This window comes from Eschrichtius robustus, chromosome 13, assembly GCF_028021215.1.
Source record: "Eschrichtius robustus isolate mEscRob2 chromosome 13, mEscRob2.pri, whole genome shotgun sequence".
Lineage (NCBI taxonomy): Eukaryota > Metazoa > Chordata > Mammalia > Artiodactyla > Eschrichtiidae > Eschrichtius > Eschrichtius robustus.
Genome location: NC_090836.1, coordinates 26,765,095 through 26,790,698, shown reverse-complemented (window position 1 = coordinate 26,790,698; position 25,604 = coordinate 26,765,095). Strand labels below are relative to the sequence as shown.

At 38.7% G+C, this 25,604-nt stretch overlaps 1 protein-coding gene across 2 annotated transcripts in view; it reads left to right on the top strand.

The window, feature by feature from the left end:
- Positions 1-25,604, top strand: part of DENND5B (DENN domain containing 5B) — a 210,181-nt gene that overhangs the window by 95,373 nt on the left and 89,204 nt on the right. The window contains exons 2-4 of one of the 2 annotated variants that reach the window (XM_068560642.1): positions 3,128-3,193; positions 6,052-6,161; positions 14,319-14,985. In XM_068560642.1, the coding sequence (XP_068416743.1) occupies positions 3,128-3,193; positions 6,052-6,161; positions 14,319-14,985 (843 nt within the window). The remainder of the gene's footprint in view (positions 1-3,127; positions 3,194-6,051; positions 6,162-14,318; positions 14,986-25,604) is intronic. The other variant, XM_068560641.1, reaches the window with a different exon arrangement.

Genomic DNA, 25,604 nt, shown 5'->3' with positions numbered 1-25,604 from the left:
AGAAACTTTATGAGAGTTAAGAAATTTTTAGAGCTCAGTCCTTCTAGACCTGCCCGTATACATTCTAGTATGTTAAGTAAAAATATTTGTTACATTTCTTTTATAGTTATACATTATCTTTTTAAATATATGTGCTGTAAAGTAGACTTTGAAATCCAAATTGGGTCTAATGGTGATTCACATTATAGCTTTGCATGAAGCAGATGCACTTATTTCACTGGAAATTCTCTGAATTATTTAGGCCATAGTTAATTGGATTTTGGTAATCTGGAGGCAGTAATAAAATAATTGAATCTCAAATCTGTTAAAATTATTTTTGCTTATGTACCATTCTCCATATAACTGGCCAGAGTAAAATGATCTGGAATAGCTTTCATATTTTTTCTTTTTGTCCAGTAAAACCAGAAACAAAGGCTATATGAAGTAATTGGTAAATATAATGGCAATGATACTCTGAACACAGCCAAGAGTTTACACCTTAAACAGGGCAGGATAGGCTTTAAATAAGAGCTAGGCAGAATTATCAGACCATTGAATGGATTCGTTTCCCTACTTTGTGTCTCATTTCTGTAAGAGGGATATTCAGCATCATTTGTAAAATTCATGATTGCTTTTCTAAATGGGGAGATATTTGTGTCACTTGGAGTAAGTAATCTAATACTACCCTACTCTGCTACTACTCTAATTAGTAGTTGTTACTCCTGTGACCCAGAAAGAGGAAACGCCTGTAGTGTATATTCAGTGAGTGAGGTCTGCTTCTCCACTTCTTTCATGTTAGTCCCAGTTGTAACAATATTGCCTCCCAGGAGTATGCAGTAACCTGGAGGAGTGGAGGAGTGCACTGACTTGTGTGCCCACTGGGGCACCCTCAACCAAGGGCTTTGCACACTGGGTGTATTTTTGTGGCTGTTCAGAGGTCTATTTTGGGTCATCTATCCCTGATGATAGATGGATGTCAGTTCACAGTTCTGGCTGTCCCTAAAGATCCAAATAACTTCCGTCGTGATTTCAGGGTGCCCTTAGCCATTTATAATGAATCAGTTCCTTTATTCCTTCAGTTCAGGAGTTCCATAGGTCGCTTTCCCAGCCCTGTTTTTGTTGTTTTGTGGAGGGAGAGCATAGAAAATTTCTGCAAACCTTGTTTGGGATCTAGAACTCTCACAATATCTGTGAATAGATAAATAGCATCCAAAAGTAGAAGCTTAGCCTGTGCTACTCTCTTGGGATCATTCAGACCTTTGAGATGTGGATAGGAAGGTTCCCCGGCTATTCGGACCCTACAGTGATCATTATTTGGCTCTTTAAAGGAAAGACTCTGACATCTCTAAGACATACAGAAGTTTACACACCCTTCAAAGCTTCTAAGTTACAGAGCTCTAGTGTGAATTTTTTAATAGCCTGTGTCCTCATTGTAGTAAACTTTTCCCCAAGAGTTGATACTTCTTAGTTAATAGTACATAAGAGGATAGTTGACTAATGGAATCTCTGTACCGAGCAAACTTGAGCTTGTGTTTGCATAGCTTATTTCTCTTAACTGTTACCCTATACCAAAATAACGAGAGTTGCCATTTTGCTAGAAGTTCATACTGTGGGGCCTAGGCTCATCTTTGGTGAAGACAGTGCTATAGGTATTAAGATGAACACAACTGTTTGTTATATTTATGAGACTTGGAGGAGCACAGACAAGCTTCTGATTAAAATAGTGAGCAAACAGCAGTGACAGAAAATAATTTATCAGCTGCTTATGCCAGCAAATTAATGGAAAGATATTAAAGAAAAGAGTGCCTAAATGAAGCAGTGGAAAAATGGATAAGAATGTAAACAGATTACAACACTTAATCTTCTTAAATTAGTAATATATTTCAAAGTATAAATTATTCTGTGAGAAATCAGAATGGTGTCCAAAACTAGTTTCTTACTACAATATGAATCCACAGTCATTTGGAACAAAATGGCACACTTGATGTGTTTTATTACTTCTAATCATTTGGATGGATTAACAGCAAGATATCTGTGTTAGCCTTTACAAAAGGTAGACTACTTATAAGATTGGATATAATATATGTTTTTGCCCTTACATTAAATATTGGAATGTAATTTTTAAAAACAGACTTGATTTTTAGAACAGTTTTAGATTTACAGAAAAATTGAGAAGATAATAAGAGAGTTCCCATATACACCCCACCACACCTCCCTCCATGCACAGTTTTCCCTGTCATTAACATCCTAGGGTAGTAGGATGCTTGTGTTGCAATTAATGAATCAATGTGATACATTATTGTTAACTAAAGTCTATACTCCATTCAGATTTCCTTTTGTTTACTTAATGTCCTTTTGCTGTTGGAGGAACCCATCCAGGATACCACATTACATTCAGTTGTCTTGTCTCCTTAGGCTCCTCTCGGCTATGACAGTTTCTCAGACCTTACTTGTTTTTGATGACCTTGACAGTTTTGACAAGTATTCATCAGGTATATTGTAGGTTGCTCCTCTTGAAACTTGTATTATGTTTCTCTACTGATTAGACTGGGGTTATAGGATCATGTAGTAGGACTATGTTTAGCCTTGTAAGAAACTGCAAACTGTCTTTCCTAAGTGGCTCTACCTTTTTGCATTACCACCACCAATTTACGAGAGTTCTGTCTCTTTGCGTACTTGTCAGCATTTGGTATAGTCAGTTTTTTGGACTTCAGCCATTCTGATAGGTTTGCAGAAATTGGGATGCAATTTCCATAGTTGGTCATTTAGTCCATTTGGTCTTGCTACCATATTTTATTATATCTGACTATAGAAACATTAGCTTTCTCCTGATATTTCTCTTTAAATTAGCATTAAGAAAAGTGTGTACTTTTTCCCATATGAATAACTGTTACAGATGTTTCAATAGCATTTCTCTTATTACATTAAAATACAATTACCTATTCTCTTTCCTTTCTTATTACTAATAGCTTATAAGCTACGTACTATTAGTGTTAAGCTATGTTCCGTTGATGTTAATGTCTCATGTTTAATTGCTTTTGTTTAATTTTTTAATTCTCATTTTCCATTCTTCACAGTCATTTTTGCTTTTTTGTTTGTTTGTGTTTCTTTGTTCATAAAGCTTTTTTGTTTCTGTTACATTATGTAGTTTTGTACCAATGGCTAGAAGCAGATCGTCATGGCAAGAGCCAAGATGCTGCAAATACGACTTCAGGTAAAAATAAAAATAAAAGTTGAGGTGTTAGAAATTATTATTTTAATTCATCCCAAGCCCATCAAATTGCTTCTTTATTCAGTTTTGCTTAGGCAAAAAAAAAAGATATTATTTTGTATTTCTGTTCTCTCATTTGCATCTTAATTTTTGTAAAGACCTCATTTGCTTCAAGCCTTGAAGAAATTATTTATTCATTAGTGTTTAAGCTCTCTTGGCAGATATGTCCTATTTTCTTAGGAGGAGAGTCTTAATTGTAGCTTAAGGTCAGTAGGAGGTTACTTGGCAATATTACTTGAAATTAAGTCCACTTGTAGTTGTCGTGGGGGATATTAATATTTGCACAAATTTATAATCCTTGTTTATTTCAGGATAATGTTTAAAAGGTGGATTTTAAGTTAAGTAAAGCATACTTATGTAATTTCCATTTCCTGGGAATCCAAATTCTTAGACTGATTCATTTTTCCTGCTAAGTCCTAGCAATAAATTCTACGTTAGAGGTTTATGGGTTCAAAGTGCAAAGGTTAGGTTGTTGCTCTGTCTCACACCTCCAAAAGGCATCTCCAAGATTCTCTTCTTTGACTGGTACTAGTAGGAGTAGCTGCATTTACTCACTTCTGAATCCTTAACAGTGTTATCAGAATTATCACTCAGATTTTCTCCAAATTTTCTTCAAAATAATATTTGCCAAGACAGCTGTGTATATAGCAATGATCTTCCCCCCTTTTAAAGCAGTCTCATAAGAAGTGATGGTGGTGGTGGTGGTTATGTTTTTCTTTTGTTAGATTTGTATTTCTGTTTCGTGGGTTTTTGTTTTTGTGAAATTCTTTTTCCCTGGAGGTGGTTTTCCTTCTCTCTCTTCTGGTTGATTCATTGTGCCTCAAGAGGGTGTGGTGTTCCTTCCTTAACAGGACAATTATATTGAAAATGGCAGTGTCATGACTTTTCTGATTTATTTCCCGACCCATTAGTAACTTGATATATGAATGAAGATAATGTTACTATTTTAACCAAACTGAGGCAGGAATTCATTAAAAGGTAAGTGTTGCAAGGAGTTACATCCTGCGTTATATGCTGTTTCTTCTGCTCCTGCAGTATTTCCTATTTTATTTACATTTGTGAATGATAAAATAAGCATTTTTGGTATTTGAGGGTGGGCGAAGGAGAGGGTTTCTTGATGGCTGGGTATTATCTGAGGATATCCCGTTGCTGTGTCACTAGCACAGTCAGCAGCATAAACCTTAGAACCAGGAGAGAATTTTTGTTTTTCTTTTTCTCCGACTTGAAGTGAAAAGTAATCTTTCTTTCTTTAATGAAGAAGTAAATAATCTAAAACTTCTTAGCGTTTGCATGAGAATCTAGTACCAGCTTAAAGATACCATTTACCCTTTTTGAAATCAACCATGAGCCCTGACTCCTTTCTTCAGATATAGTGACCCATGGATGGTTCCACATTTTCCATTGACTTTCCCATACCCTAGAGGCATGGTGCAGAAATTGATAAACTTTCCTTAGGGATGCCTTTGACAGCTTCTCTTCTAGAAGTGAAAGCTCTCTATCTCTTAGAAGATGGAAATATGAGGTAGAAAGACATAGAGATGAAGTGCTTGCCCAAATAAGTAAGAGGAATCCAAAGGAAAATGATCATTAGCCAAGGGCTGAAATTAGAAGTAAAAGGTTAGTTGCTTCAGTAAATCTGTTTAAATTATGTGCCTTTATTCAAAAACGCTCCTGTGTATTTTATATTGCAGTCTCCAACAAGATTTTACAGTGTGACTTTTCCCTCCTTCTGTGATCTGATAAGTTTTGCACTGAAAGGTGTTTTAGTATACGTCTTTTATATTTTTACCAGAGATGGAAACTGAGTCTAACTAGGTGTCCAAATATGACTCATGAATTGCTTTATGATATTTTTATTTGTACAAATACTGGTAGGTGGCATTTATCTTTTGATACATCAGCTTGTGTTTTGTACTTACTTAGAACTTAACAAGTAGAAAGAACACAGGAGACAGAATGGTATTGCTCCCAAGGTCTTCTAATTCCTTAATCTGAACTTTTTGACACTGAGAATTTAAGATCCATCCATATTAAAATATTTTGTGAAAGTAAGGCATTTGGAGGTAACAGGTCTCATGGGAGTTAATCTGGTCAAGGACATAAAGAACTGAGCTAACAGTTATTACTGAATTTTCTTATATATAATAATCAAAGGATAGCCTTTTACCTTTCCAGAATCTTAACAGGTGATGAAATTGGCTTGGAATAGCTTGTTTCTTTTCAGAGGTTAGTGTGCTTAATGTGTTCTGTCTGCTAAACCAGACAACTCAGTAATGATGTTTCTGATTCTGTTAATAATGTTACTTGTAAAAGCATGGAGAGGCAGTCAAATTTACCAGAGATTTTTGTGGGAACTCAAGCAAAGTTGCCTCCTTTGGGCACTGCAGCATTAAGTCTATCCATGTACAAAATTTCAGGATCTTAAGAAGTATAATTAGCTTAATTTGAGATGTTTCTTTAGTGAGTTAAATGTTTCCAAATAGATTTTTTTTTGGTCACCACATGTTGAAATGAGGACAGTAATTAGGTTACAGCAAGGATTATTTTAGCATGTCTTGATTTTTAGTATCAGTTGTGTAGCCAGGATTTTAAAATTCAGATTCTGAACTTTTAAATGCAGATCTCTTATTAACAGTTCCATTTCAATTGTCCATTGAAAAATATACAACTGAGACTATTAGAGGTAGAAATTGAATCAGATTTCAACATTATCAGTCAGTATATATACAAAATAAAAATAAAACTATGACATGCTTTTGAAAAAATCTAGATATTAACTGATTACTAATTATCTGTTGTAGGTGAAAATTTTGACCAGAGTCCTTTGAGAAGAACATTCAAATCCAAAGTTCTGGCCCACTATCCTCAGAATATAGAATGGAACCCTTTCGATCAAGATGCAGTAAACATGGTATGTGTTTGGTTTTTTTTTTTTTTTTCTCTTCAGCCTTCTTTTTATTTTAAGATGACAATAGTGACTATATTTTGAATGTCTACATTATTTCATTTAATTTAATCCTTTAAATAAAAAATTCTTTAAGATATATTATCCTCATTTTACAGATGTAGAAAATGAAGCTCAGAGAGGTTAAGTAACTTGCCTAAGGTCCCCATAACTAATAAGTGTATATAACAGACCCGCAAAGCCCATTTTCTTTTCCGGCTATTAAGCTGTGTGGTGAATTTGTATTAATTAATACATAGACTCTTTGATAACAGTGATATCATTTTCTTGGCCTGAAGTGGAGCCTGATGTAAGGAGCATGATTACAGTTTTCATATTTCAAGGAATGTTGTATGATGGGTCTGTAATTTATCATATTCACAAAGTAAGGTAGGAAAGGAACTTCAGTGCATCATTTAGACATTAGTAGGAATTTGTTTATAAGGAATTTAAATTAATGTAATGAGTTACGAGTGGTGATTGTAAGTCCCTTTAGAGGTTCTTAAAAATACAGTAGGTCATAATTTTCAGGTCATTTAGGAAGGGTCCTTCTTAGAAGACTGGATAATATTTTGTTCCCCATGATCTCTGTGATTATAAAAATCAGGGGCCCCCAAAATGAGTAAATCAGAGATCAGGCACGATAGGCACAGAAGTGATTAAAGGTGGACAGGGACTTCCCTGGCGGTCCAGTGGTTAAGACTCCACACTTCCACTGCAGGGGGCATGGGTTCCATCCCTGGTCGGGGAACTAAGATCCCACATGCCATGCGGCGTGGCCAAAAAAGAAAAAAAGAAAGGTGGAGTGAGACACATAGTTGTGGTTCTTTTTGAGTATTTTAAAGGTGGAGCCAAAAGACCCCATTATGATGTGATACTGTAAAGGAAGAAAATTAATATTTAGTAGTAGATGCCCGCTGGATACCTCGTGTATGTTACTTTCACATACATGCTTACATGTACCCAGTGCGGATTCTTATTCATATTTTACAGAGGGTAAGTTTACTTGCCCAGAGTTATACAGGGAGTCTCAGAGGTTAAATCCAGATCATTTTTACTCTCTAGCTCACTTTTTTCCCACCTGCATGCTGCCTCCCCCAAAGAAAAGCTATGTAACTTGGTTTTGACATGCCCCAAAATGATATGGGTCACATTGGATCCTTTGTGGTATTTCTCTATCACAGTAAACCCATTCCAGTCTGGACTTACTCCAAGGATGGAATAGCATGGTACTTTTTCTAAGGACAGATGCCTAAGGCACTTGGCAGTTCAACTTTGATTCTTTACAGAGCACAGTGTACTTATTTCTCTTAACTGTTACCCTATACCAAAATAATGAGAGTTGCCTTTTTGCTGGAAGTTCATACTGTGGGGCCTAGCCTCATCTTTGGTGAAGACAGTGCTATAGGTATTAAGAGGAACACAACTGTTTGTTATATTTATGAGACTTGGAGGAGCACAGACAAGCTTCTGATTAAAATAGTGAGCAAACAGCAGTGACAGAAAATAATTTATCAGCTGCTTATGCCAGCAAATTAATGGAAAGATATTAAAGAAAAGAGTGCCTAAATGAAGCAGTGGAAAAATGGATAAGAATGTAAACAGATTACAATACTTAATCTTCTTAAATTAGTAATATATTTCAAAGTATAAATTATTCTGTGAGAAATCAGAATGGTGTCCAAAACTAGTTTCTTACTACAATATGAATCCACAGTCATTTGGAACAAAATGGCACACTTGATGTGTTTTATTACTTTTAATCATTTGGATGGATTAACAGCAAGATATCTGTGTTAGCCTTTACCTCTATCTGCATAACATTCATCTTTAAAGCAATTATCAGCTTCCTTGACCTGTCTTTGATATTTTCTTTACGCCTTCTCTCTGAGTTATTTTACATAAGCAGAAAACATTTCCCTCTGAAGAATAGACACGTAGGCTTGTGTTTCGACGCTTAAGCACCATACAACATTTTGTTTATTGCTGCAAATCTAAAGGGATTTGCTGGTACTCCTTGAAAAATCTCTGAAAAGCATCCCATTAAACTAGTCTGCATTTGGGTCATAGTTTTACTTCCCTTAATTTCCTCTTTGATTTATTAGTAAGTACATTTGTATGAAGCTATAATTTATTCCCACCTAAAGGTATAAAGCTTTGTTCTTGCCTTTAGCAAAACCCCACTCCAATAAATTATCGCCTTCTGTAATATCACTCATTCTGCTAACAAAGTGGAGCTTTGGATAAGGGTCATTAATTTCATACAAATTAAGTACCCCAAAGCAATGAAACTTGTTAAATAAAAAAAATGCCATGTATATGAGTGCAGTACATATATAACAGAAAATAGATATGTGACATTTGAAATTGCTTCTGAATTAATTGCTTTTATGTCTCTTTTGGTTGTGGATTCACAGATTTTTTGTGGGGAAAAAAATGGAAGTATCATAAAACAGAGAGAACAAAACAAGTCATATACCCACCACCCAGAACTAACAGATGTCAACATTTGACAGATTTGCTTCAGAGTCATACCTTTCCTCTTAAATGAAACAAAACATTGCAAATGGAGCTGAAGTTCCCCTGTCTTCCCCCCACACCCCACCGCCTCCATTTCAGATCTCTTTAAGGAAATCTGCATATTGGCATCCATGACTGTCTATGTAATGTTCTAATAGATGGAGCTTATCCTTAAGAATGTAGAGAACCTAGGAATTGTTAGGAAGAAAATATGGTTAATACCTTTTTAAGCAAGTTTTGTGAAATATAAAGATTCTTTTTTGTATATATGTCCTAAATGAAACATCTGATATATGATATTTCAGGTAACTAAAGAGTAATAACTATTATATAGCTCTTTATAATCTGTAAAGCTCTAAGTTTACAATTTACTGTTTACTTTGATCACAAAGAAGGGTGGAGTGGCATGATGAGCGAAGAGTAAAGGGTAAAGCATTGCCTGGAAAAAACCTATTTAGACATCCATCTTGGAAAATGCAAGGAAAAAGAGCACTATATACTTTTGACAGACTCAGGAAGTACTTGAATTTGAAATGGATAACCCTTAGTTACATTAATAGATCTGACATTGGAATGAAAGTAAGCCCTCATTTTGACCCAGCTTTAAGTTCATGTCTCACAATAAAATCATAGGAATGGGGGCTTTAATCCAGCCATTACTGGGGGAGCCCACTTGTTTTCTTAACATCGCAGCTAGAATATTTCACCGGCATCTCAAACTCAGCATGCCCAAAACTGAATTCACAGTCTTCCCACCAACCTTGGTCAGTGAATGGTACAACCATCTCCCTAGGTGCCTAAGCCAAAAATCTAGCATCATGCTTGCAATTTCCCACTTTCTCACCCTCTCCCATATGCAATCAGTTATCATCTACTTCTCTCTGCTTCTACATACCCGCCTTAGTCCAAACCAACAAGCTCTCTTACCTGGATTCCTGCAATAGCTGTCTAACTGGCCTCCTGCTCCTGTCCTTTCTGTTCTTCACACTACAGCTTCTGCTTCTGCTTTCACCTCTCTTTGGAAGGCTCTTCCACTTCTCCTTCCCCTAGTGAATTCTTCGTATTGACCCTTCAGATTTCATTGTAAACATGATTTCCTCAGAGAAACCATCTCTAACCACCACCTTCCATCACCCTTCCAGCATTCAGCCGTGTCCCCTTAGGTTCTCTTGGCACCTTGTACCTTTTTATAGCACTGTTACAGTTGCAGTTAATTAATTATGTAGCTGGTTGTCTACTCCTTGTCTCCTGCTATAAAGTAAGTACCATTAGGACAGGAACACTCTCTTTTATTCATTGCTACATCCCTAGCTTTGCACATAGTAGAGGTTCTAATCATTGAATAAATGAAGGTCTATATGCTTGCTTACAGTACTTCCATTCCCTGTCTTTGTTCAGGTGTCACCTCCACTGCAAAACCATCTCTTAAACAGGAATGGTTAGGTGCTCTGTCTTCTCTATTCCTATAATACTTTGAACACACTCTGTAGCAGTATTGATCACATTATTTTGTAACTGCTGGTTTATATATCTCTTTCCTATTAGGCTAGAAGCTCCCAGAAGTAAGGGATTATTTTCATATTTGTCTTTTGAGTTATCAAGATCTAATGCAATACATGACATAAAATAAATGTTTATTAAATGAAGAAAGGAAAGAGAGAGGGAAAGAAGGAAGGAAGAAAGGAAGGGCAAACTGACTCATTGAGAGTTTTATTTGTATAGTAAGAGAGAAGGAATGGGATTAATAGAACTATAGAAAATGGAAAAAAGAATTGTTAAAATTCTAGCCACACTGCCTAAAATAGTCCAGAGGACATTTGGTCACTCAAACCAGGAGAGGTACACAGCATTGTGAGCCCAATTTGGCTAGAGTAATCTGATGGCCAGCGACAATCTGGTCAGCAGTGACAACTCTAAATTTTTAGTTGTTGTGGGAGAGTCGGGTGGGGAGGGGATATTGTTGGTAAACAGCAATATCATGGGATAAAATATGTTGTTGAATGCCATGGTGAGCAAATCTTGACTTACAGTTTAGGATTATGAAAAATAAACTTGACAAATCATATGATTCTCACTTTTAAAAATGAAAAAGCAATAGCATTTTCCAATTTATGGTTCCCAGATTAGAAATATAATTCTTAGTTTTGTTGATGTGTAGGAAGGGAATTTAATAATTCTTACATCTGTTATCTGTAGCATAGAAAGTCATTCTTCATTTTGAGCACAACTTTTGGCAAGCTTTTCCTGTAGATGTTTGAATGCATGCTGATGAAAACTACAAATCCTTAAGGGAATATTTGGCAGCTGTTCAAAAACAGTTTGAGCTGGAATTTTGTGGTTTATGATGTCAGGAAACCCTGTCAATTAAATTAAGTCTTTATGTTGACTTTGGAAGTCACTGTGTTTCTGTATTGCCTATTTGATGTAAAAAGAGAACTACAGATTGAATGAAGAGATGAACTAAATCTGATCCTGTACCCTGAACTGTTGTTTTGATTGTTTTCTTGTTCATTCATTTATTCATTCATTCATTCAACAAATACTTCTGTGTGCCATGCACTATACTATGCAGGTTTGAGCTTAGCCTGGAGCAAGACTGATTCAGATCATCCTTCCTACAATCTTTATTGACTATAGTAAATGTGTCAGATGAGTTTTCATTCATAATCAGTAGAAGATCTCATTGACTTGTTATGGTGAAAGCAGCTTTAATTATGAAGGCCTCATTATGAAAATATTCTGCCATGGCCTTTTATTCCCAAGATTAGGAATAAGCAAAATTTCCCCCTAACAAATCGAGGTATTCATGTGTTTTACCTAAATCTATATCTTATTTTGCCCAAATGTACACAGTAATTTAATTTTTGTCAACATACATATATAATAATAATTAAGTAAAGCTACCGTAGCTCTTTCCAATTCTTATATTCAGTGATATGAAATATAAAGACATTTTCACTGGGATACTTATGCTGAGCTTCACAATTTTTGCTCTTTATCTTTATCAGTCACCACTTATTACGGCCCCAAATAGTGTATTGTTCCATGTGTGGTACTCTTGAATGGTTAAGGCTATTACCAGTCCTTGAGTAGTTTTCAATCTAGAGATGAAACAAAATTCGAGAAACTACTGTGTGTCAGTATACAATGTAGATATGTATACTATGGTGCAAGATTTTAACTGCTTCATTCAACAAAGACTTTTTAGAGAAGAAGTGACATTTTAACGGCATTTATAGGATGAAAACACTATTTTTTTATGGAAAGATAAAGGAAGGCCTCTTTAAGGTAGTATTTATATGGAGACTTACAGGAAGTAAGGGAGTGTTTTGGGTATATATAGCTCTATAACAACCATCCCAATGTTACTTAAGTGGCTTAAAACATAGGCTGGCAGGGTTTTTTTTTCCACAAAGGGCTAGATAGTAAATAGTTGAGCGTTGTGGGCCATGCAGTCTCTGTTGCAGTTATTCAGCTCTGCTGTTGTAGTGCAAAAGCAGCTGTAGACAGTGCTTAAATGGAGGCGCGTGATCGTGTTCCAATAAAATTTTATTTTCAAAAACAAGTGGCAGATTGGATTTGACCTCAGGGCTGCAGTCTCTTAATTTAAAACAACTAAATCCTCGTTTTGCTTACAGATCTGCAGTTTGAGTCGGGTTTGGCAGGGTAGCCCCTCTGCTCTACTGGATGAGAGTTAGGGTGGTTCCAGGCCGAGGACTGGGATTGTCTGAAGGCCCCCAGCAGAGTAGGTGAGCTAAAGAGCAGTGGAGGATGGAGACAGAGAAGTCGCCGGGGCCAAGTCACGCAGGGCCTCACAAGGGCCTTACAGTGTGGGGATTTCACCTTCTCGCAAAATGAGAGACCATTGGAGGGTTTTGAATAGAGTGGCATGATCTAATGTATGTTTTTAAGGATCACGTTGGCTGCTAGATGGGGAGCAGGTTATGGGGGACGAGGGCAAAAGCAGGGAGACTGGTTAGCAGGCTATTAAATAGTCATCCAGGCCAGAGAAGAATATGGCTTAGATTAGAGTAGTAAGAGTAAAGATAGAAGTAATTTGTTTCTGAATATATTTTTGAAGGTAGAACTGATCATTTTTTTTGATGGATTGGGTAATGGGGTGAGAGAGAAAGAGAAGAGTCAAAGATGACTCCACGGCTCTGAGCGTTCCTGCTGCCTCCTTGGAGTCCTGCGAAAACCACTGCCCTTGCATGCCGGAAGGTTGATGAGCTAAGAGGCACATCTGTTTCTGTCCCTCTCCTGCTAACAACCCTTCCGAGACTTCCCAGCGTCCTCCTGAGGCTCCTACCGTGACTCTCCAAGCCACTTCATGACCTAATGTCTCCTGCATTCGCTCTCCACTCCCCCCACCTTGCATTCTGCTCCCCACCCACAGTGAGCAGGTTTCAGTTCCCCAAAACCTCACATTCTGTCTTCTGGGCTTTTGCACGTGCCCTTTCTGCCTTCTCTTCATCTCGCTAACACCTATAGACACCTATACCTATCCTCAGGTCTCCGCTTGGGCTTCCTTCATTTTTTCCCCTGGTGGCTCCCTCTTTTCTCATTTATGTCCTCCTGCTGTGTTTTTTTCCTAGCAGCCTATATTTACCCTATCATAGCACTTCTAATACGTTATAATTCTTTAATCATCTGTCATCCTTACTGGAGTGGAAGCTTCAGAGGAGCAGGAACTGTGTCTTTCTCACCGTTGTCTCACCGTCACAGGGCCTAGCTCAGAAAGGCACTTAGTAAGTGTTTGTTCACAGTTTGGATGAAGGACATATAACTCTTAAGTGAATTACATTTTTTTGGTAATGTGGGGATTTGGGAGAACTTCTAAATTTTACACCAGATCGATTATTAAATCTGAAAAAAAAATGTCATAATGTATGGTAAAATTATTTCTATGCAGAAAGTATATTGTAATACAAAAGTAGAAAGGAATAATAGAAAAGTTAATAATGATCGTTATTTTAGGATAGTTGAATTACAAGTTGTTTTCCTTAGTGTATTTCAAATTTTCTGTAATTTGTTTAAAATGTTTTAAAGACTCGATTTTAATTTCTTGTGCTTTGTAAGTATCTTAAATATAGCATCTTTAACTCCTCATGTAATTTTATTCCCAAGTTTGACTCAATCCTGGGTAGTTCCCAAGACCTGGGGCATGATCTCTGCTGGAAATAATCTAAAATGTCTTGTTTCTACCCTTCTGCTTCAGTAAATAAAAAATCATTTAATTTTCAAAGTTTATTTTCCTAAGGATAATATTGTTCAAAATAGCAGAAATGATGTTTTTATTATTCTGTGTTTAACTTTTTTTCCATTTATCAAATGAGCCTTCACCTGTCTGTGTATTCCTCTGAAACATTATCAACATTACTCTAAAAATAGTCCTTAAATACTAAATATTTGTATAGTGCCCTTGCATATTTTGTCTTCAAGTCACTGATGCAGCAAATGTTGTAGATAAAGAAACCAAGGCTCAGAGAAGTTACATGACTTAATGAAGGTCACAAGCTCGGATGGAGCTTCACAAACATTTTTTTCTGGTTTGAAGTTGTTTGTGTATTGCCTTCTGATGCTTTTCTTCTTCTTCCTCCACAGTTGTGCATGCCTAAAGGGCTATCTTTCAGAACACAAACTGACAATAAAGACCCTCAGTTCCACTCATTTATAATTACCCGGGAAGATGGTTCTCGTACCTACGGTTTTGTTCTCACTTTTTATGAAGAAGTTACAAGTAAGCAAATCTGCACAGCAATGCAGACGCTCTACCAGATGCACAACGCAGAGCATTACAGCAGCTTGTACGCTTCATCCTCCTGCAGCATGGACTCACTGGCAAGCAGTATTGACGAGGGAGATACAACTTCCCTTTTGAAACTCCAGCGATACAACTCTTATGACATCAGCAGAGACACCCTGTATGTTTCAAAAAGTATATGTTTGATCACACCACTGCCTTTCATGCAGGCCTGCAAGAAATTCCTTATCCAGCTTTACAAGGCAGTTACCTCACAGCAGCCACCGCCCTTGCCGCTTGAGAGCTACATCCATAATATTCTCTATGAGGTGCCCCTTCCTCCTCCAGGGAGATCACTGAAATTTTATGGTGTTTATGAACCCGTCATCTGTCAGAGGCCGGGCCCCAGTGAACTTCCTCTCTCCGATTACCCGCTCCGAGAGGTCTTCGAGCTCCTGGGCCTGGAGAACTTGGTACAGGTGTTTACCTGTGTTCTTTTAGAGATGCAGATCCTTCTCTACTCACAAGGTAGGTCTGCCCTAGATTTTAGGTCTCCCAAAAGCAAGTACTTATGCTCTCAACTACTGGGGTATATTATTAGAACCAAATAATTAATGGTCCGAAGTCTTTTCTGTCTTGTGTAAAGGAGAGGGTTTTAGGTAGGACCAGAGGCTGAGAGGTTACTTCTCTTTTGGATGGCAGTGGCTGTAGAGAAAAAAAGGGAAGAAATATAAAAGCACTAACTTGGCTGACTTGAGTGTATTTGTTTTTTAATGGAAGTAGCCCTTTTTTTCCCTGATAATAACATAATCATCATAAAAGAAACATATTTCTTTTTATAATGAAAGTGAGAAATCCTCTTACTACCAGGAACATGTAGCCTTCTCATTTTTTTACAGGTTAGTAAAGGTTCACATCAAGACTCAGCTGACATTGGAAAGGGATAAACGGAATCGTTGACTCTGCAGTTTCCTAATGCGATCAACTTTGGATGGGTTGATTTCATGTAGTGAGAGAAAGGGGTATAGGCGTGTGGAACAGACATGATTCTCCTAGGTCTAATAATTCCACCAAAGTTATGTGGGGGTTTTTTGTTTTGTTTTTAATCCCAAAGGAAGTTATCTTTGTGATATTTTTCATTCAAAATTCTCCCAAAACATACTTAAGAAACTAGCAGAATTTGGGTTTTATTTTACCAGTGCATCTGTGATGACTAACTTTGAGCCTAGACTAGAGCACTGGTTCTAGTCTGAACATGAATTTGGAGAGGAAATAGAGATGCTGTGTTTTAATGGATAGTGAACTGAAGGAAAATATAAAATGGTACCTGTGCCTTGATGGGTCTTTTGAAAAATGTGGCACAAATATTGGGTTAGCATTTTGCTAACTTGTACTTAGGCTGACAGAATTGTAGTGCAGTCTCCTGACTGTTGCTGTCAAGCTTATTTTACCAGTTTCCTTTTTTTCTTTTCTATTTTAAATTATAAATGAGGCTGAGCCAAGTAGGCTATATTTGTACTTCCCCATCTTGTGTGTATGTTGACACTGTTTATGTGTTGACAGCCCTTCATGAGGTTGTATTTTCTTCAGTTTATCCTACATAATGTTCTCTGATAATGTGTTCCGGTGTCTCAATTTTTGTTGTCAGGAAGTTCTTCTCTAATGACTAATCTAAATTCTTTCCTGTCCTCGTGCTCTCACTTTCTTAGTGCTGGTCATTACCGGCAGATCACCCTTTTGTATCTGAAAGATTTAATGTTAAGTAATTCTTTCTTCCTTTCTACGTCTTCCTGTCTTGCTTTTTTCCCTGAAGGGGTTAGGGGCTGGAGAGTTGCTTGTTGGGACAGGGGCTTGAAGCTTAATACCCTCAGGTATATTAGCTTATTAGTAAAAAGAATTTAAATCCTAGATTTTCAAGAGATCTTCCCAGTCATTTAGTTCCGTTTCCTAATGTTCTGCCTAGAGAAGCAATTTGGGGCAGAAAGAATATTGGTTTTTGAAGTGATAACAATCATGGGTTCAAATCTCTGTTCTGTCACTTACTATCTGTAACCTTGGACAAGTTACATAATCTTCCTGAGTGTCAGTCAGTTCATCTTTATGGGGATAACAGTTTTTTTCCTTCCTCTTTCACTGATTTATTGTGAGAAAGTAAGAAACCTGTGCTGACTAAATGATAGCCAATGTTGTTGTAATTATTATCAGTTTTATTAGCCCTACATAATCCTCTATAAAATTATGCACATCTTAAGTTGTGAGGATCTGACATATTATTACATTCAAAGTATAACTTTGTTAAATTAAATAGTCAAGGCATTTGTTTCAGGGTTGAGAACTTAATAAATGTTCTCTTATACTGAATGTCATGCTTTTTAAAGAAAAAAACCCTTCGTTATCACACTTCTGTTTTAAATAGCACTTTATGTCTCTGTGCTTGTGGTCTTGAGCTCTCATCTTTCTGCTCAGCTTGATTAGCTTATCCCATTTAGTTTATGGAGTCTGTTGAAAAGTTATAGTTGATTAATATCTACGTATTAATTTCAGTTTCAAATTAAGACTGAATATTTATGAGCATGTTTTTGTACTCAAATGAGTATTTTTTGGTAACTTGGTCTTTTATGCTGAACACAAGAGTGAATCTTGAGATTGTAGAACTCTCATACATATATTTTTAAAGTGTCATACAAAAAAAAGGCTCATAAAGTAATTTTCTAATCATTCACAGAAATCACTCTATATTAGGAATTGTACTATTAAAGTGCCTTGTACATTTTGGTCTTTTTGCCCCCTGCATTTAATCCTCTCAACAATGAGTTAGTCCTGCACATGCTTTTATGAAGGAGGAATTTCCTCCTCAGGGAAGCTTAGTAACTTACCCAAGATCACACAGCTATTAGGTAACGTGGTGGAGCTGAGAATGGGCTTGGATCGGTCTTTATCCAGAACACTTATCCACATGTTAGCTGTATTGGACACTGCACTTACTTAACCTTTCCTTATCTGTCTCAGTATTTATTTTTAAATTATGAACTCACCTCTGAGGGTTTTTTTTAAAGGTACCGTGTTAAATAATTGTAGATTATCTGTGTAAATGCAAATTTTAACAATGACAAGTGTCTCTCCCATTAGAGAAAGAAAGGAATGAATTAAGAGTTATGTTGATTTGTACTCTGGTGCCATTCTTCATTTCTCCTGACTGTGTTAAGAGGTTTTAGTAACATCTGATACTTCATTTCTTGTTCACTGATGCCATAAAATTTAAAAACATTACAAGTCTTGAACAATTACCATGAAAACCCAAAAAGAATAAAAGTAGATGGATTTCAGTGATGAAAATGTCCTTCTAGACTGATTTGAAATTCTTGTCCACAGCCCTTTTTTTTTCCTTTATTTTTTAAAAAATGCTGCCACACACATTCCTGGGCCCTGTTTGTTTGTTTGTTTGTTGGCTGCGTTGGTCTTAGTTGCGGCACGTGAGATCTTCGTTGCGGCACATGGACTCCTCTCTAGTTGCGGCACGTGGGCTTCTCTCTAGTTGTGGCAGGCGGGTTTTCTCTCTCTAGTTGTGGCGTGTGGGCTCCAGGGTGCGTAGGCTCTGTAGTTGTGGCGCATGGGCTCTGTAGTTGGCAGCACGCGGGCTCTCTAGTTGAGACGCCCAGGCTCGGTAGTTGTGGTGTGCGGGCTCAGTTGCCCTGCGGCATGGATCGAACCTGAGTCCCCCTGCATTGGAAGGCGGATTCTTTACCACTGTACCACCGGGGAAGTCCCCCACAGCCCATTTAAATCCATCCAGTCTGGGGACTTCTCCAGTGGCACAGTTGTTAAGAATCCACCTGCCAATGCAGGGGACACGCGTTTGAGCCCTGGTCCGGGAAAATCCCACATGCCGCGGAGCAACTAAGCCCATGTGCCACAACTACTGAAGCCCCGCGTGCCTAGAGCCTGTACTCTGCAACAAGAGAGGCCACCGCAGTGAGAAGCCCACATACCGCAATGAAGAGTAGCCCTCGCTCGCCACAACTAGAGAAAGTCCACACAGCAACGAAGACCCAATGCAGCCAAAGAAAAATAAATAAAAATAAATTAATTTTTTAAAAAATCTATCCAGTCTGTTATTTAGAGAGTGTGTACATCACAGTCACTTTGCAGTGGTAACTGGCTAGAAATTTTAAGCAGGGAATGAACCCAAGAGGTAAAGGCTCTTTTCTAGGACCCCAGATCTGAAAAGAGTACTTTTCTTCTGCAGCCTAGAAATACTTGGAGCAAGACAGTGGGAAGATTGGAGTCTGATCATCTTTTCAAAGGAATAGTGGAGAAATAAAAGGGGAATTTAAACACCAGGGTCTAACTTTTGATACCAGAAATTAGGGTCTCAGGACCATTTTTGGATCTTGCTTATTACCTTCTTTGACTCTTCACAATGGAAATAAGCAGTTACCCACAGCCCACGCTGCACTGCCTGCCTGTGAGCCTTCACAGTACTCCTCTCGCTTCCCCTCCCTTTGTAAGTTGTACATGAATTAACCTTGTCAGAAAGTAGAAGCTGCTTGAAGTTTTCTTGAAGAAGTTGGGAGCCTTGTAAACACAAATTGCTAGTCATGCTCAACTAAACATTATAGCTTATTGATTATGGAGTTGATAAATCATAAAATCAAACTTGATATTTTGATGGCAGAAAGTGGGTTCCCATGACCTGTATCCAAAAAGCATTAGAATTTTAACAGCTTTGGCCAATATTATTATAATACTAGTTTTACTTTGTGATAAACAAAAATATTAAGACATTTTTCTTAGTAAGTTTTCATTATATATTCAAGAAACTAATCCTTGGTCAGTTATATGAGAAGCACATGTCTCCTTCCAGTTTGTGGCTGTTAATTTTCTTTTAGGGATCTTTTGATGAATTAAGATACTCTTAATCATAAATTCTCATTTACAAATCTTTCTTATGACTTAACTTTCTGTTCTATTTAAGAAATCCTTCTCTATTCTGAGTTTTTAAAAATAGTCTACATTTTTTTCCTAAATGTTTTTAAGTTATATTTAACATCTCTAAGAAATTGGTTTTTGCTTATGTTGTGAGGAAGAGATCAAATTTAATATTTTAGAAATATCTGTAACTAGTTATTAGATAGACCATTCTTCCTCCCTCTGATCTGCAGTGCCACTTCAGTCATGTATAAGTTCCTGTATATGAAGTTCCTCTGTGTATTTCTGGGCATTCAGTTTATTCTGCCAGTTTTTCTGTCCCTGTAGTAAATCACGCTGTTGTAATTACTATAGCTTTAAAGTAAGTCTTGGTATCTTATAGGACAGTTCTCTTCACCACCTTCTTTTTACTGAAATTTCATTGAATGTAGTTTTGAGACAATTAACGTATTTAGAATGTTGAGTCTCCCCTCCATGAAAATGATATAGCTCTCCATTTATAAGGGCTTTCTTTAATGTCTCTAGGTAGTTTTATAATAGTAAAGTAGGTGATAATGTGCAAATAATGATGGTTTTATTTCTTCTTTTCCAATCTTTGTCACCTTTATTTCTTTTGCTTGCCTTGTAGTACTAACTAGGCCTTCCAGTACAGTATAGAATGGAATTGATAATAACAGACATCCTTGTCTTTTTCCTGATGTTAAAAAGAATGCTTTTAATGCTTCACTATTAAGCATAACACTTGCTGTAGTGTTTTTGGCAAATACCTCATACCGTGTACCAGGTTGAAGAAGTTTCCTTTTATTCCTAGCGTGTTCAAAGTTTTTAAAAATTATGAATGCATGTCATATTTTATTGAATGTTCTTTCTGCATCAAGTAAGATGATCGTGTTTTTCTCATTTTAACCATTTATTAAGGTGAAAAATGTATATTCCACCCTTATATTCCTGAGACAAACCTGATTTGGTCATGGTTTTCAGATATGGCTTGATTTAGTCTGCTAATATTTTAATTAAAAGTTTTACATCTCCGCGATGAAGAGTGGCCCCCACTTCCCGCAACTAGAGAAAGCCCTCGCACAGAAATGAAGACCGAACACAGCCAAAAATAAATAAATAAATAAGTAAATAAAGGAGTTCCTTTAAAAAAAAAAATAGGCTTAAAAAAAAAAGGTTTTACATCTATGTTTTTTATTGATTTGGCTTATCATTTTTATTCCTTGCACTATCTTATCTGGTTTTTGGTATTAAGATTATTCTAGCTTCATAGAATGAGTCGGAAAGTATTCCATTTTTGTCTGGAAGATAAAATGGAGAAGAATTAATTTAAGGTTCTTTTTTTAAAAATTATTTATTTATTTTTGGCTGCGTTGGGTCTTCGTTGCTGCGTGCGGGCTTTCTCTAGTTGCGGCGAGCGGGGGCTACTCTTCATTGCGGTGCGCAGGCTTCTCATTGTGGTGGCTTCTCTTGTTGTGGAACACAGGCTCTAGGCGTGCAGGCTTCAGCAGTTGTGGCACATGAGCTCAGTAGTTGTGGCTCTTGGGCTCTAGAGCTCAGGCTCAGTAGTTGTGGCACACAGGCTTAGTTGCTCTGCAGCATGTGGGATCTTCCCGGACCAGGGCTCGAACCCCTGTCCCCTGCACTGGCAGGCGGATTCTTAACCACTGAGCTACCAGGGAAGCCCCTTCATTTAAGGTTGTAATTATTTGATCCATGACTATTTGAGGGAACCTGTCTGTAAACTGTTCGGTCTTGTTGGGAAGATGTTAAGTACCAGTCCAGTGTCTTTAATGGTTTATTTTGGTTTTCTATTTCTCCTCCCCCTTTTCCCTCCCACTCCTCCTCTGTCATCATTATCACCATCATCATCATCATCATTATCATCATCATCAACTGGGGACAAGGGTCAGATACTCTTATTATACCACAGACTACCCCCTGGTCTTTGATCACGATCCCTTAGAGCAAAAGAATCCTAATAGTTAAAAGATGCTGGCATAGTACCTGTCCCTTTGGCATTACTGCTTACTGTCTGTCGTCCTACTGCGTGAAAATGTCTCCCAGAGCAAGGCCACTGAGGTTTGCAGGGTTCCAGTACAATACATCTTCTCAGGTTCCAGCTGCAGCAATATATGGCTTTCCCCTTTCAAGGCATCTGGTATAATTGAGCTAAGAGACAATGTCATCTCTTGCCCCGAGCCTCTTTCAAGGTGTTAATGTAATATTGGATTTCTCTTATTACCATAACTCATTTATTTACTCCTTTACCCTTAACTACTATTCCTCCTTCTTTCCATTTATACCCAAACTTTTCCACCTTTGGAAGGGACATTAGGTTCGGCCATAGTGCTGGTTTAGATCGCAGGCAGCAATAGTAGTCTAGCAAGTACCCCCGCCTCAGTTCACTACCATTCATATTAGGGTAAGGTTACATAGGTACAGAACTAGTGGGCTGTTTTTACCTCCAGGCATTACAGCTACATTCACTGTTAACCCCCATTTTGCCAGATGGGGTGAAGGCACAGCCCACCCCAGCAGGCTCTTAGGAATTCTGACATAAAGGTTTAAAAATAGAGTTTCATCCCTGCTTCTGGCACTTGTAGCTGTAGTCCTGGTCCTGCATCAGGTAGGAAAAAGAAAGCTGAGGTGATGTGGGGAAGAAAATAAAAAATATATTGTCATACCAGCATCCTTACCCCTTAGGAAGAATTGTAGTCATACCAGCATCCATCTCTATCCCCTTTTCCCCAGATCCACCAGAAGAACAGCGGTATCTATCTAGTGGGGACTCTCCCTTAGGCCCCCCTATGTTGAGTGTGAGCACACACTTGTGAAGGCATGAAAGTCAGCCCTTTATGTTTTTATCTCACACATTTTAGACAGCAGATGTTTCAACTGCCTGTTCTAATTCTCAATTAAACCATTACTGTGAGGGTGATAAGCAACATCACATGTCCATTTGATGTGGTATCTCTTCACCCACTGTTGGACACTGTGTGCTGTGAAGCGTGTTGTGTCCCATAGCCTGAAGATGTGTAACTTGGCGGCCCACGTTGGTAGAGTATCTTCTGTTCCAATCCTCTAATAGTATTTTAAGCATTTGCATCTACTGCCTCATATGCAGAGCCCAGTCTGAAGTGTCTATTCCTGGTAGGACCCATTTATAGACCCCTCACCAGGGCTGCTGGCATTAATCCAGTGTAGTCTACTTGCTGGCTATGTGTAGTAGGGCCTTCCCCCCTGGGGAGTCTTCCCCACAGCCATCTGCAGCCTCTGTCTCTCCTGTTGGCAGACAAAACAGTTCTTGTTGGCAATTTGTGCCTCAGAGGGTATAAGAGGATTATGTCTAGATTCAGCCCATCTCTGCATTGCTGCAGTCCCCCAGGTGGCCACTTGAAGGGAGTGTACCAAAAGGTCCACTTGGTGGTTACATCACCTCCCAAACCTGAAAGTGGGTTCTTCTGATGGGCATTAACATGTCCTACTTTAAAGTGGCCCATAATTCCCAGAGGGATTTCCATATGGCTGCACCTTATACAGGCATCCTTTTAATAGTCCAGTTTTCCGTTGCCCATGAGTCAGTAAAAACCCAAGCATATGGGCTTTACCATTGTTCAGTTCTTCCATCACTGCTAGGAAAACAGCGTGTAAGTCAGCCCACTGAGCCCATCTGTGTTTACTTTCTTTGATCAGAGTGGTGGCCATTCACCTTGCAACTGTCATACATAAACCAAGCAGCTCTTTGTTGGTCAGTTGAGAGGTATTTATACTGTTCAAGTGACAACAGAATCTGGCACCTCCTCACTCAGTTCAAGAGTCAGTCCTCTGGGAAAAGAGGCTCCTCATTGTATCTCCTCCTTGCCTTCTCCTCATAACAAGATCCTCTATAAATAATCTCCATTTAATTATGGAACTCTTCTGTGCGCTGCCTTCCTCATTAGAGTGTTTTTCCGACATTACCCAAGACATCATGGGTATTTTGGGTTTCAAGATTATTTTGTCTTTCAGTCATAGGGGCAGTTTAGACTAACGTTCAATAGCAGGCTAGTAATTGCCTCTCAAGTGGAAATGCTCCAGTCCATCATCCCAGCAGTTGTCACTGGGAGGTGCTCACAGGCTTTTGCCGTAAGCCCCAGTCTGTGCTCTATGTAGGGCTCCTGTACAGAGTTTGTCTGCCAGGCTCCAGCTTCTTGTCTATAACACTGTGTGGGCTCCGGCAGTCTTATTCCCATTTAGCATGATGTCTAATTAATATTGCTTGGATTGGAGAGCGATTGACATGCCATCTGTTTTACTTTGGGGGAAGGTGTTCCCCATTTAGACATAGTATCCATTCCCATAAACCATTCAGGTAAGCCTGTTTAAACATTCCAGTTTTCACCCAAACTTCCACCTTAATCAATCAACCTTAACTTTTTTCATATTCTCTCAATCTAATTGTAGCCTGTGTTAAGACTTCACCAAAGGGTTTTGGTATCACAGTGCATGAGGTCCCATCCAAGTAAAGGACTCCCAGAAACTTCTCCACTCCCTGACCGTTTTAGCCAGCAGGGGGTTTGAGCCAAGATTAATCTGCCTGACTATTGCCCCAGGTGATGTCAGGCCTGGTTTCTCATTATAATCATTGCTTTCCCTGTGTCTTACATGTCTCCAAACTGGGGTAGACAAACTCAACTTGCTTAGAGCCCTTTAATGTAGGGGGTCCAGCAGGGGTCCCTTTGATCCACCCAGTCTCAGATAGTACTGTATTAAGACCCTTTGTTTCAACCCCATCAATGTCAATGTCCATTTTATTCATCCCACTTTTTTTTAATCTTTTTATTTTTAAGATTTTTAAAAATTTATTTATATATTTCTTCCTTCTTCCCTTCCTCCCTCCCATCCCTCCCTCCCTCCCTCCCTTCCTTCATTTTTGACTGCGTTGGGTCTTCGTTGCTGCGCAGGCTTTCTCTAGTTGCAGTGAGTGGCGGCTACTCTTTGTTGCAGTGCACGGGCTTCTCATTGCAGTGGCTTCTCTTGTTGCGGAGCACGGGCTCTAGGCACGCGGGCTTCAGTAGTTGTGGCACGCAGGCTCAGTAGTTGTGGCTCGCAGGCTCTAGAGCTCAGGCTCACTAGTTGTGGCGCACAGGCTTAGTTGCTCCGCGGCATGTGAGATCTTCCCGGACCAGGGCTTGAACCCATGTCCCCTGCATTCGTCCCATTCCCATGGTTATTAAACCATCCACAGATTTCCATCCTGCTGGGATGAGTCTCTTGACACCCTTCTTTCTTTTTCCTCTTTCCCACTTCTATCAACATTTGCTTTATTCACTCAGTTTCTTAATAACTGTTTAAAAATTTCCACCATGCTGGGACGAGTCCCTTGACTCTTTCCTCTGCCTCTCCACATTTTCTTTTAAATTAATATAATGTTTTTATTAGCATCTGCTAAGATTCATGAGGGGAAGCTGAGACAGGCTTCTCTGACTGTAAGGTTACATGGGTTGCTAATGCAGAAGGGGCCCACAGTATTTACCATGACCTGAGTAATGGGCATTTTCAGTTGTGAATATACTAGTTATCATAACACCAATCCCACACGGCTTACATATGAATAACAAGGGGTGAATTCATCTGGGGTGTTCCACTTGACATTTTTAGGGGGAGTCAGGTAGTCCCCCTTCTTTGAGTAAACACTTTACAGCAGCTTTTATCCAGTGCACCAGGCTGGCTGCTCCCTCGGGAGTAACCTGCTCTGTGTCTGTATCATGGATAGCCATCTGTAATTGTCCCATAGTTAGCTGTGGGTCCTGCACCAACCCTTCCACTCTGCAGCATTTAAAAATGAATATACTGCTCCAGGGACTTCCCTGTTGGTCCAGTGGTTAAGAATCCGCCTTATAATCCAGGGGGCACAGGTTCGATCCCTGGTCAGGGAACTAAGATCCCACATGCCGTGGGGCAACTAAGCCCACGTGCCACAACTACTGAGCTTGTGCGCCTCAACTAGAGAGCCTGCGTGCTGCAAACTACAGAGCCCACATGCTCTGGAACCCGTGTGCCACAACTACAGAGCCCACGCGCCCTGGAGCCTGCACACCACAACTAGAGAAGAGAAAACCCGTACGCCAGAACTAGAGAGAAGCCCGCACACCACAACAAAGAGCCCATGCGCCGCAACAAAAGATCCCACGTGCCTCAAGGAAGACCCCGCGTGCCACAACTAAGACCCAACGCAG